Source organism: Rhinopithecus roxellana, chromosome 3, assembly GCF_007565055.1.
Source record: "Rhinopithecus roxellana isolate Shanxi Qingling chromosome 3, ASM756505v1, whole genome shotgun sequence".
Classification (NCBI taxonomy): Eukaryota; Metazoa; Chordata; class Mammalia; order Primates; family Cercopithecidae; genus Rhinopithecus; species Rhinopithecus roxellana.
In genome coordinates this window covers 50,470,198-50,482,302 of record NC_044551.1, presented here as the reverse complement: position 1 = coordinate 50,482,302, position 12,105 = coordinate 50,470,198, and the positions used below count along the sequence as shown (strand labels likewise).

Genomic DNA, 12,105 nt, shown 5'->3' with positions numbered 1-12,105 from the left:
TACATGCAGTTGCCAGGAGCTCAGAATCCAGTGAAGGCACAGACATGGCAAGGTTGGACAGCGGCGCCCTTGGCAACAGGAGGGACTGGCACTCTCAGCCTCATGTGCCTGACCACCTTTGGGGACAGGAAGTCAGGCCAAAGGCTGCTCCAGGAGGGAAGGGTTAGCACGACTCAGGCAAGTGGAAGATGGTGCCCCAGGCCAGTGTGAGGTGTGGCAGCTGTCCCCTTGGCGTGGGCAGCTGGCAGGTTGACCCCTGACCCCAGCTGTTTGCCTTGCGGGGAAGCTGTGTGGCTCCTGTAGATCTTACTGTTTGCTGGTGTGGCAGTGCAGGGCAAGGAGAAGGTACGAAGACGCAGGGAGGCAGCCTGGGCTGCAGTCACACTTCTGCTGCACCCGGATCTGTGAGCTTCTCCACAAAGAGGAGAAAGAAGACAAGCCCAGGGCTGGGACTTCCTCCTGGCTTTTTTTTTTTTTTTTTTGAGACAGAGTCTCTCTGTCTCACCCAGGCTGGAATGCAGTGGTGCAATCTCAGCTCACTGCAAGCTTTGCCTCCCAGGTTCACACCATTCTCCTGCCTCAGCTTCCCAAGTAGCTGGGACTACAGGCGCCTGCCACCACACCTGGCTAATTTTTTATATTTTTAGTAGAGACAGGGTTTCACCATGTTGGCCAGGATGGTCTTGATCTCCTGACCTCGTGATCCGCCCGCCTCGGCCTCCCAAAGTGCTGGGATTACAGGTATGAGCCACTGTGCCTGGCCAGGAATTTTTTTTTTTTTTTTAAGATTGCGTCTTGCTCTGTTGCCCAGGCCGAGGGCAGTGGCACGATCACTGCTTACTGCAGCCTTGACCTCCTGGGCTCAAATGATCCTTCCAATTCAGCCTCCCAAGTAGCTGGAACTACAAGCGCACATCGTCACACCCAGGTAATTTTCTTTTAATTTTTATTTATTTATTTTTATTATTTTTGAGATGGAGTCTCACTCTGTTGCCCAGGCTGGAGTGCATGCAGTAGCACGATCTTGGCTCACTGCAACCTCCACCTCCCAGGTTCAAGCAATTCTTCCTCCTCAGCCTCCCGAGTAGCTGGGATTACAGGCACCTGCCGCCCCACCTGGCTAATTTTTGTATCTTTAGGAGCGACGGGGTTTCACCATGTTGGCCAGGCTGGTCTCGAACTCCTGACCTCAAGTGATCCACCCGCCTCAGCCTCCAAAATTGCTGGGATTACAGGCGTGAGCCACCACACCCATTTTTTTTTTTTTTTTTTTTTTGTAGAGACGGGGTCTCACTATGTTGCCCAGGCTGGTGGCAAACACCTGGCTCAGGCAATCCTCCCATCGTGGCCTCTTAAAGCACTGGGATTACAGGAGTGAGCCACTGCACCTGGTCAATAATTTCCCTAAAGCTTATGAAGTGGTGAGCCTTTCATTTCATGTAGAAGGTTCTGGTGGCTGCAGGATGGCCTGAAATGAGAGGGCAAGTGATCCTTTCGAGAAATGGTTTCCTTTTATCCAGTCTGAAGCTGATGGGGGTGAGGCTGGAAGTAAGTAAGGCTGGCAGAAGTAAGGCTGGAACGGAGGAGAAACAAATCAGCAGGACTTGGCTGAAAGGTGTTGGGTTTGTTCGTTTATTTACTCAGCAGATACACAGGGAGTGCTCACTGTGTGCTTGGCACTGTGGTCAATGAACTGAGAATGCAACAGTGAACAGAATACATATGGTCCTTGCTCTGTGCCACTCACAGTTTGGCTCAGGTCCAGAGAGGAAGAGGAGGACTCCAAGGTGTTCTCAAGGTTCCACTGGGACATTGGTGTTCCTCCCCAAACCAGTGATCAGTTAGTGAGGGGTGCAGTCATGTCCGTGGGTCTTCAACAGCATTTTACTGAAATAAAATATCAGAGTGCCTTGGATGTCATAAGGGAAAGAAGAGTTTGCAGAAATTTTGTTTCTGTTATATATATGCAGGTCTGTATTGGATCAGTATGTGCAATGTACTTCTTACTGAAGGGCAGGTAAAAAAAAAAAAAAAAAAAACCTTGTATGGGGCTGAGCATAGTGGCTCAGGTCTGTAATTCCTGCACTTTGTGAGGCTGAGACAGGACTGCTTAAACCAGGAGTTCAAGACTAGCCTGGGCAACATAGCAGGACCTCATCTCGACAAAAAAATAAAATAAAAATTAGCCCAATGTGGTAATGCACACCTGTAGTCCCAGCTACTTGGGAGGCTGAGGCAGGAGGTTCACCTGAGCCCAGGGATCAAGGGTGCAGTGAGCCATGATCACACCACTGCATTTGGCCTGGGCAACAGAGCAAGACCCTGTCTCAAAAAAAAAAAAAAAATCTAAAAAAGAATGGTTAAGTCAAGCATGGTGGTACATGCCTGTAGTCCCAGCTACTCTGCAGGCTGAGGCAGGAGGATCACTTGAGCCTAGGAGTTTGAGGTGGTAGTGTGCAATAATTGAGACTATAGCCACGGCACTTTAGCCTGGGCAACATGACGAAACCCGGTCTCTACAAAAACTAAAATTAGCCTGGAGTGGTGGTGCATGCCTGTGTTCCCAGCTATTCCAGAGGCTGAAGTGGGAGGACTGCTTGAGCCCAGGAGGTGGAGATTGCTGTGGGCTGAGATCTTGCCACTGCAGGGGGCTACAGGAGTCTAAAAGGGAGGTGACACAATTTCCCCAAATCTCCAACTTTCAGGAGTTCTGCCTACACTCCTTGCCCCAGGATGCCCCCAGCACCAAGGCCAAGGGGATGTCTTGGCCCTCAGCACTGGGGTGGAACATTTATACACAGAACCAGGCCATAGAAGGCATACACAGAGCCCATGAGTACCAGCCCCCATCTCCATCCTCTGTTCTCTGGGACTGCAAGCCCAGGCCTGACCTGGTTCTGTCCCTACCTGGAGAGACAGAAGACAGAAGGAGACAACCCCTGAGAAGCCTTTCCCGAAGGCCTCATTCCCCCTCACACTGTAAGATCTCTCAGCCCGCACTTTGGGAGGCCTAGGCGGGCAGATCACGACATCAGGAGATCGAAACCATCCTGGCTAACACGGTGAAACCCCGTTTCTACTAAAAATACAAAAAAATTAGCAGGGCGTGGTGGCGGCGCCTGTAGTCCCAGCTACTCGGGAGGCTGAGGTAGGAGAATGGCGTGAACCCGGGAGGCGGAGCTTGCAGTGAGCTGAGATCGCGCCACTGCACTCCAGCCTGGGCGACAGCCAGACTCCATCTCAAAAAAATCTCAGCCCTGGATCAGGGCCCCTCTCCAGGAAAGGTGACAGAGTGGTGTCTAAATGACACTGTCCTAGGGCCCCGCTGGGGTAGAAAACAGACCCAGATGGCGCCCCCAGCCCTCCCTCCCCAGGCAGGAATAAAGAGCATAACAGACAGCGGAGAACACCGGGACAGGAAGGAAGGGCCAGCCGCTCTCAAACTAAGTCTAACCCACGGCGGTGAGGAAGTGTGGTCCCAAATCCAGCCCCCTCCCGGCCGAGCTCACAGAGCTCAGGGCTGGAACTCGGAACCCCTACCCCGACGCAGGCGGCAGAACCAAGGGGAACTTGAGCCCCGGCCCCCTCAGGGGACCCACGCCCGGGGCGCAGCTTTGCTGGGAGACGCCGCAATACTGCGCAGCCGCGGCCCCACAAGCAGAAACAGGCCTGGGCGCCGGGAGGCTGCGTCCGAGGCCTGCGTGGAGCTGCGGCCCGGCGACTCCCGGAAGACAGCGGGGGGCACTGGGCGCCCCGGATCCGAGCCTCCCGGGCGGCAGGGCCTCCCAGTGCGGCACCCGGATCCCCGCCAAGGCACCCCAAGCGCGGACGGCGGGACAGGGGACAGCACCAGGGTGGTGTCCGAAGCTTCCCCACCGCCTTGGACCAACTCGGCCCCGGCCCGGGCGGGGCTTCCCGGAGAGATTTATACCCCTTCCCTCTAAACTTCCCGGGGCTCCCGCTCAGGCCGGACAACAGCTCGGATACCCAGTCCCGCTCGAGGGTTGACCCCCCCATCCAGAACCAGCCAACCAACCAAACCACCTCTCCCAAGCCGGGCCGCTTCCCGGCGTCCGCCGCTTACCTGATCAGAGCCGCCCTGCCGGCCCGAGGGAGCTGAGAAGGGAATTGGGAATGGGGTCTTGGGGAGGGGGCTGGCTGGAATGTGCAGCACTAGCCCAGCTAGGGCGGGCGGCGCGCGGGCGCGGGCGCCCCCCAGCTCACCCAACTCCCGGCCGGCGCGGCTCCTGGCGCACCATAGAGACGTGGTCCTCCGCCAGCCTAGAGCGTCTCTCCCGAGCGTGTGCGTGAGCGAGACGTCATTTTGCGTCGCCTCGGGCCGGGTAGCTGGCGGCTGCGTTTGAGGCGGACGCCGCAGTGTAGGGCACACCCTGAGGGTAGCGAGAGACGTGACAGGACCGAGCAGCGGGGGGCTGCAGCCTGGTCTGTCCCCACCGATCCCAGAGAGAGGCTCAGTCTGGATCTGGGCGTTCGCACCCTGAGAGAGGGGATCAAAGCTCCCCTGCGGGCCCGAGGAAGAAGAGCAAGGTTGAGGACTGCCTCGGCTCACCAGAGTAGTCTGGAGGCAGGCCTGCAGGCGCGTCCCCGCTCCGCAGCTCCAAGCTGAGGTATCTACACCTGCCGCAGGCATTAAGATGGCTGGTTATGCCACTACTCCCAGCCCCATGCAGACCCTTCAGGAGGAAGCGGTGTGTGCCATCTGCTTGGATTACTTCAAGGACCCCGTGTCCATCAGCTGTGGGCACAACTTCTGCCGAGGGTGTGTGACCCAGCTGTGGGGTAAGAAGGACGAGGAGGACCAGAACGAAGAGGAAGATGAATGGGAGGAGGAGGAGGACGGGGAAGCGGTGGGGCCGTGGATGGATGGGACGGCTCCATTCGAGAGGTGTTGTATCGAGGGAATGCTGACGAAGAGTTGTTCCAAGACCAAAAGGACGGTGAACTCTGGCTCGGTGACAGTGGTATAACTAATTGGGACAACGTAGACCATATGTGGGACCAGGAGGAAGAAGAAGAGGAAGATCAGGACTATTACCTAGGAGGCTTGAGACCTGACCTGAGAATTGATGTCTACCGAGAAGAAGAAATACTGGAAGCATACGATGAGGACGAAGATGAAGAGCTGTATCCTGACATCCACCCGTCTCCTTCCTCGCCCCTTCCAGGGCAGTTCACCTGCCCCCAGTGCCGAAAGAGCTTTACACGTCGCAGCTTTCGTCCCAACTTGCAGCTGGCTAACATGGTCCACATAATTCGCCAGATGTGCCCCACTCCTTGTCGGGGGTACCGGAGTAATGATAGGGCATGTGCTTCAAACACCAGGAATCCCTGAAACTCTTCTGTGAGGTGGACAAAGAGGCCATCTGTGTGGTGTGCCGAGAATCCAGGAGCCACAAACACCACAGCGTGGTGCCTTTGGAGGAGGTGGTTCAGGAGTACCAGGTGAGAGAAATGAGGGAATGTGGGGGGCTGAAGGGAGTGGAAAGGTAACTAGGAGAGCTGGGGAATGTGTAGCATTCCTTTCCCACTGCCTCAGCTACTTAGTTGCTAAACTCTTTATTTGATGAGGGAGACACAGTGGAGAGAGATGGTCATATGGGTAAAAAAGGAGACACAAAACCATGAAGGCTGGGGCAGATTGGCTTCCCCAGAGGAAGCTGAACAAATAATATGACGGTCACTGGAAGCGGACCACTACTGCTAATACTGTCTTGTCTACCTAAGTGCGCGGGACACGAGTGACAGATACCCAGTACTTCATTTCTCTCTAATGTGAGTCCTTGATCAAGTCCCTGGGACAGGTACAGATAGGAATAGAAAGCCACAGTACTTGGAGATAATAGACATTTGGGACCTCAGCACAAACAGTGTCAAAATAGATGTATTGGTAGACAGAAATGCCAGGTGTGAGTCCTAGACTACTGGTAGCAACTGGCCACACCCTCCTCTGAAAGTCTGGGATTGCATCCTACCTTGAGTAGGATCCGTTTTCCTTCTAGAGCAAGGCAAAGCATCTTTGATGGATCAGAATGTGCCTCATATCCTGATCACTTTTCTTTCCTGGTATTTTATCATAGTGGAAGGAGTGCAGGATTTAGGATCAGGTGACCTGGCTTTGCCACTTACTGTCTAGTCTTGGGCAGGTGTCACCCTCCTTGAGCTTCACTTTTTCCCTAGGATTGTAAGGATTAAAAGAGATCACATATGTTAACCATAAAGCACTAAACAAATGTTTGCTGTTTTATTTGGCTTTCTTGTAACTTGTCTTCCCTTGTTTGGGTGCTGATATGGTTAATGCCTTGCTTTCTAGTCTTGACTTCTAAGCATTAGAAAATTGTCTCAATGACAGTGAGTACCATCTTCCTTACCACAAGTGTAGGTAGATTTGACTCCTGGCAGTGCCTACACGAAAGAGAGGTTGTCTTCAGGCCCATAAAGGTTGACCTGGATATTCAGCAGCAGTTGCTCACATCTTAGTAGTGCTTTACAGTTTATAAAATGTATTTCCTCTTGTTCTCCTATAGCAGTGGTTTTCAAATTGTGTTTTTGACCAATTAGTGGGTCTTTTTTTTTTTTTTTTTTTTTTTTTTTTTTTGAGACGGAGTCTTGCTCTGTCGCCCAGGCTGGAGTGCAGTGGCTGGATCTCAGCTCACTGCAAGCTCCGCCTCCCAGGTTTACGCCATTCCCCTGCCTCAGCCTCCCGAGTAGCTGGGACTACAGGCGCCGCCACCTCGCCCGGCTAGTTTTTGTATTTTTTAGTAGAGACGGGATTTCACCGTGTTCACCAGGATGGTCTCAAACTCCTGACCTTGTGATCCGCCCGTCTCGGCCTCCCAAAGTGCTGGGATTACAGGCTTGAGCCACCGCGCCCAGCCTAGTGGGTCTTAAAATAAAATAAATGGGTCACGCCTAGCATTACCTCAAAATGAAATAAGAGAAAATATTAGAACACAGGGACATAGTAAGGGTAAGTATTGCTTTATGAAACTTTTAAGTTATATATATACATGTGTATACTTAGTCTAAAAATATATTGCTTACTTTGAGTTGCAGTCAAAACACAAACACAGAACACTGTCCTACAGGCTTCATATAGTAGATATTATCACCCCCTGCCCCCATTTTATAGCAAATATTGGTAAGTGTACAGTTAAGACACAAATCTAACCATAAATCACTGCTACCTCTGTTACACTAATCTGACTTTAAGGACAAATCCTAGCACCATGTTTTCACCCAAGGTAATAACTAAATTATCCCATGGAAAAAACTTATGTCCTATGCTTCTGGGTCTTAGTACACTGAAGCTGAGGAAAAAAGAGAACCTTCCATTCCTCTGCTAACTTTTTTTTTTTTTTTTTTTTTTTTTTTGAGATGGTGTCTCATTCTGTTGCCCAGGCAAAAGTACAATGGCACGAACTCGGCTCACTGCAACCTCTGTTTCCCAGGTTCAAGTGATCTTCCTGCCTCAGCACATCTAGTAGTTGGGATTACAGGCACGCACCACCATGCCCAGCTAATTTTTGTATTTTTAGTAGAGACGGGGTTTCGTCATGTTGGCCAGGCTGGTCTCGAACTCGTGACCTCAGGAGATCCACCACCTGGGCCTCCCAAAGTGCTGGGATTACAGGCATGAGCTACCGTGCCCGGCCCTCCTCTGCTAACTTTTATCATCATCCCCTTCCCCCATTTTATAGTAAATATTGATAAGTGCACAGTTAAGACACAATTTTTTTTTTTTTTTTTTTTTTTTTTTTGTTTGAGATGGAGTCTCACTTGTCGCCAGGCTAGAGTGCAATGGTGCGATCTCGGCTCACTGCAACCTACTCCTCCCGAGTTCAAGCTATTCTCCTGCCTCAGCCTCCCGAGTAGCTGGGACTACAGGTGCACACCACCACGCCCAGCTAATTTTTGCATTTTTAGTATAGACAGGGTTTCACCATGTTGGCGAGGATGGTCTCAATCGCTTGACCTCGTAATCCCCCCACCTCGGCCGCCCAGAGTGCTGGGATTACAGGCGTGAGCCATTGTGCCCCGCTGTCTCTTTCATTCTTTATGCAGTTAATTGTCACTTCCTTCCATTGGTAAACATGTAAATTATAGTTGCATGATTTAGAATTTTACTGACCAAAATCATAATAATAGTTAACAGTAAAAGGAACTATTTTTGTATAATGGTTTATTTAATATAGTATACATTATCATATACTTTGTTACAATGTTGAAAAAACTTCATTTTTCATAATATAGGAAATAAAGTTGGAAACAGCTCTTTGGTGGGAATACTTCAGATAGAGCAAGAAAGCATTCACAGCAAGGCCTATAATCAATAAGGTGTGAAAAGTTGGGTAGCCACAGGAGTTGTTCATTAAGGATATGATTACATTTATATAGCTATTTCTATTGCATAACCAGGACAGTGTTATTGTTTTGAGGTCAATGTTCTTTTAAAATTTGGTTTTGGGTAAAAAGACGCTTTTTGACCCAGAAAGCCTTACTTATTTTACATCTTCCAGTTTGTCCATCCCATGAGTTAGAGTTCGTCTTGACTCTGCAAGCTAGAATCAAAGGATTATGAAAGTAAGATCATTTAGATATGACCAAGGGCACCACTAAATGGTGTCAGGTTTTAGGAAGCAGACGGGTATACAAAAAGAAAATGAACAAAGATTTCACTTATTGGGGCTCAGGCATAACTGGATGCCTGGATTGTCCTGCCACCCAGCTGCCACCAATAAAATCATTCATCACTCTGCAAGAGGGACCAGATGCTTCCATCATCAGTACTCCTTGTTTTTCTGTTATCTCCTTTGAGGTAGCTAAAAATGGCAGCCAAAAAAAAAATTTTGAGGCTTTTCGCAAGTATATATTCATGTTATTATGCAGAAGATAGGGTCAACTTCTTCAGTTTGAGTTATCTGAAAGTGTTGGGCAGTGACACCATGCCAAACACTGCTGAATTCATGCCATTAAAAACAGTGGAGTGTTCTGCAAAGCCCGATTCTCTGCAGCTTTAAGACTGGACAGCATTGAAATATTCACAGGAATCTTCAAAGCCATGAAAGCTTAATATTAAATAGCCCTTTTAATTGCAAAGGAGAAAAAAATGGAGAAACTTGTGAAACTTTGCATTCTGAGTGCTGCCACAAATAAAGAATTCCAGAATTTCTTCATCTACTTCTGCAGTCTTAACTCTGAATTAATGACTGAATGTATCAAACTTCAGATCTTAAAAAATATCAGCTCGCAGGAGGCTGAGGCAGGAGAATGGCATGAACCCAGGAGGCGGAGCTTTCAGTGAGCCAAGATGCCCTTGCGCCACTGTACTCCAGCCTGGGCAACAAAGCTAGACTCTGTCTCAAAAAAAAAAAAAAAAATCGGCTCATCCTTCATTGCTGTTAGTCGAGATGAATCTACTGATGAAGAAAACTGTACTTTGCTTACATTCAGAATAAGGCTTTCAAAACTGTACGTGCTGTTTTTGTGAGCCTACTACTTGACCACCAAACACTTGCAGCTGTATCAAATGAACTGAGCTGGAGGAAAATTTATAGCAGTAAATATTAATGGCACTACAGCAAACTGTGTTAAATTTGGGTTTTTGGCAAAGATTGAAGAAAACTGGGATTCAAGATATACTGCAGCTGTCACAACCAAGCGTCAACTTTCACTGATAACCCATAACCTACTGGAAATCTTCAGCCTTGCTGTCAGCATAGACCATTGTGAGAAACAGTACATCCGTTCCAGTTTGCCCTGCTTTTTGAAGATCTAAATGCCATTCCATGTTTTCTGTTACATATTGAAGTTTCTTGGTTGTCAAAGAAAAATGGATTCTGCTGAACTCATGGACAGAACAACCCCAAGGTTGGAAGAACAATGAAAAAGAATCTATACTTGAACATTTCCAAAGTTAAAATTTTTCAGCAGAGTTTTAACACACTGAAGCTTAAAATACATAGACATTGAAATGTCAAGAGGCAAACACCAATTTCGCTGTTCATTTCATAATGAACGTCAAAACTTGCCAAAAATAGACATAAGAATATAGCATATGTATGTATGAGCAAACTAATGCTAAAAAATGTCTAATTTTCTTGACTAGTCTTTCAAGGACCAGATTCATGAATGTCATTTGAAGGAAAAAAGTGAAATACTTGGAATTATTTTGAGTGATGTTCTCCTGAGCTTGTTCTTAAAATCTACCTGTGCTAGCTTTTGGAAAGAATGTGTTTCATACTGATGTGCAGGCCTCACTGAAAGAGCTTCAAGAGGAGTTTGTGAAACTCAAAGTCTAATTATTTTGACTAGAAACTTCCAGATAAATACTCTAGAGAAACTTGGGTATAAAATGACTAAACAGATGAAAAAGCTTTATTCGTTATTCCATTTGCTCCTTACACCTTTAAAAACTTTTTAATTTTTTAATGTTTTGATATATCTAGCTCTGGAGAGAAAACACCGCAAGAGTGTTATTAAAAGTAGCTTGTTTTCTTGAACCTTTTACACCACCCAGGAAAGAAAAGTTCAGGCTTAACAGTGACATGGCTATCATGTCATCTGAATAAATTTTTTTCCTTCTAAAATTACTATTGCTTTCATTAATTTTAATCATACTTAATTTTGAAATTTTAATTAACACGTAAGGGGTGAATGGGAGATTTTCAGGTATATGAAAAGTAGAGGTGTGGGCTACAAAAACACTGAGGAAAAACATATAGCTCATCTGTTTATTGAATGCCTTCCCTATTAGGTTCAGCTGTTCACTGCTGTATCACAAATCAGACTGTTTAAACTTGTTCCTGTACTTCTGTGGCTGTACCCTGTATCTCATCTTCACACAGATTGGCTACACATCTGAAATCAACTCCCATTGCACTATGACCTTAGCTGTTAGCCTTCTAATACACTTAAGCACACTCCAATTATACCTGCCCTTCAGCTTTAGAGAGCCCACTGTTTTACTGACTCCATATTTTTTCCTTCCCAATTTATCAGACATTTAACAGCCTTACTATCCTACTGAGCCTAGACTGCATGATTCATTTTGGCATAAAGACCTGATCCAGGCCGAGCACAGTGGCTCGGGCCTATAATCCCAGCACTTTGGGAGGCCAAGGCAGGTAGATCACAAGGTCAGGAGATTGAGACCATCCTGGCTAACACGGTGAAACCCCGTCTCTACTAAAAATACAAAAAATTAGCCAGGTGTGGTGGCGGGCGCCTGTAGTCCCAGCTACTCAGGAGGCCTAGGCAGGAGAATTGCTTGAACCCAGGAGGTGGAGGTTGCAGTGAGCCGAAATCACGTCACTGCACTCCAGCCTGGGCGACAGAGTGAGACTGTCTGGGGAAAAAAACAACAACAAAAAAGCCTGATCCATGTTATCATCTAAACCAGGATTGATTGTTTGATTTCTTGTTCCTTCTCTCTCTCTCTTTTTTCTTTTTGATGGAGTCTCACTCTGTTGCCCAGGCTGGAGTGCAGTAGCGTGATCTCGGCTCACTGCAAGCTCCGCCTCCTGGATTCATGCCATCCTCCTGCCTCAGCCTCCCGAGTAGCTGGGACTACAGGCACCGACCACTATGCCCGGCTAATTTTTTTGTGTTTTTAGTAGAGACGGGGGTTTCACCGTGTTAGCCAGGATGGTCTCGATCTCCCGACCTCGTGATCTGCCCACCTTAGCCTCCCAAAGTGCTGGGATTACAGGCTTGAGCCACCGTGTCCGGCCTCTTTCTGTCTTTCAATGTTTTTTTGTTTTGTTTGAGTCAGGGTCTCACTCTGTTGCCCAGACTGGAGTGCAGTAGTGCGATCACAGCTCACTTACTTCCTAGGCTCAAGCAATGCTCCCGCATCAGCCTCCTGTGTAACAAGGACTATAGTGCAGCTAATTTATTTTTATTTTTTGTAGAGACGGGGTCTCGCTCCATTGCCTACACTGGTCTTGAACTCCTGGTGGGCTCAAGTGATCCTCTTGCCTTGGCCTCCCAAAGTGCTGGGATTACAGGCACGAGCCACCACACCAAGCCTAGACGAGGATTTCTCAACCTCAACACTATTGACATTTTGAGTTAGATAATTCTTTG

General features: G+C 48.2%; 1 protein-coding gene and 1 long non-coding RNA gene across 2 annotated transcripts; one reads left to right on the top strand and one right to left on the bottom strand.

The window, feature by feature from the left end:
- Positions 1-1,618: 1,618 nt before the first annotated feature.
- Positions 1,619-4,255, bottom strand: LOC115896503. The gene is made up of 2 exons (XR_004056388.1): positions 4,085-4,255; positions 1,619-1,887 (listed from the first exon to the last, which is right to left on the bottom strand). It is a non-coding gene; the product is annotated as an uncharacterized LOC115896503 (long non-coding RNA).
- A 27-nt stretch (positions 4,256-4,282) lies between these two features.
- TRIM52 (tripartite motif containing 52) lies at positions 4,283-10,610 on the top strand. The gene is given in 4 exon segments (XM_010384642.2): positions 4,283-4,866; positions 4,869-5,318; positions 5,321-5,463; positions 8,538-10,610. Coding segments are annotated over 4 exon segments (825 nt in total). The 5' UTR covers positions 4,283-4,655; the 3' UTR covers positions 8,559-10,610.
- Positions 10,611-12,105: the final 1,495 nt, after the last annotated feature.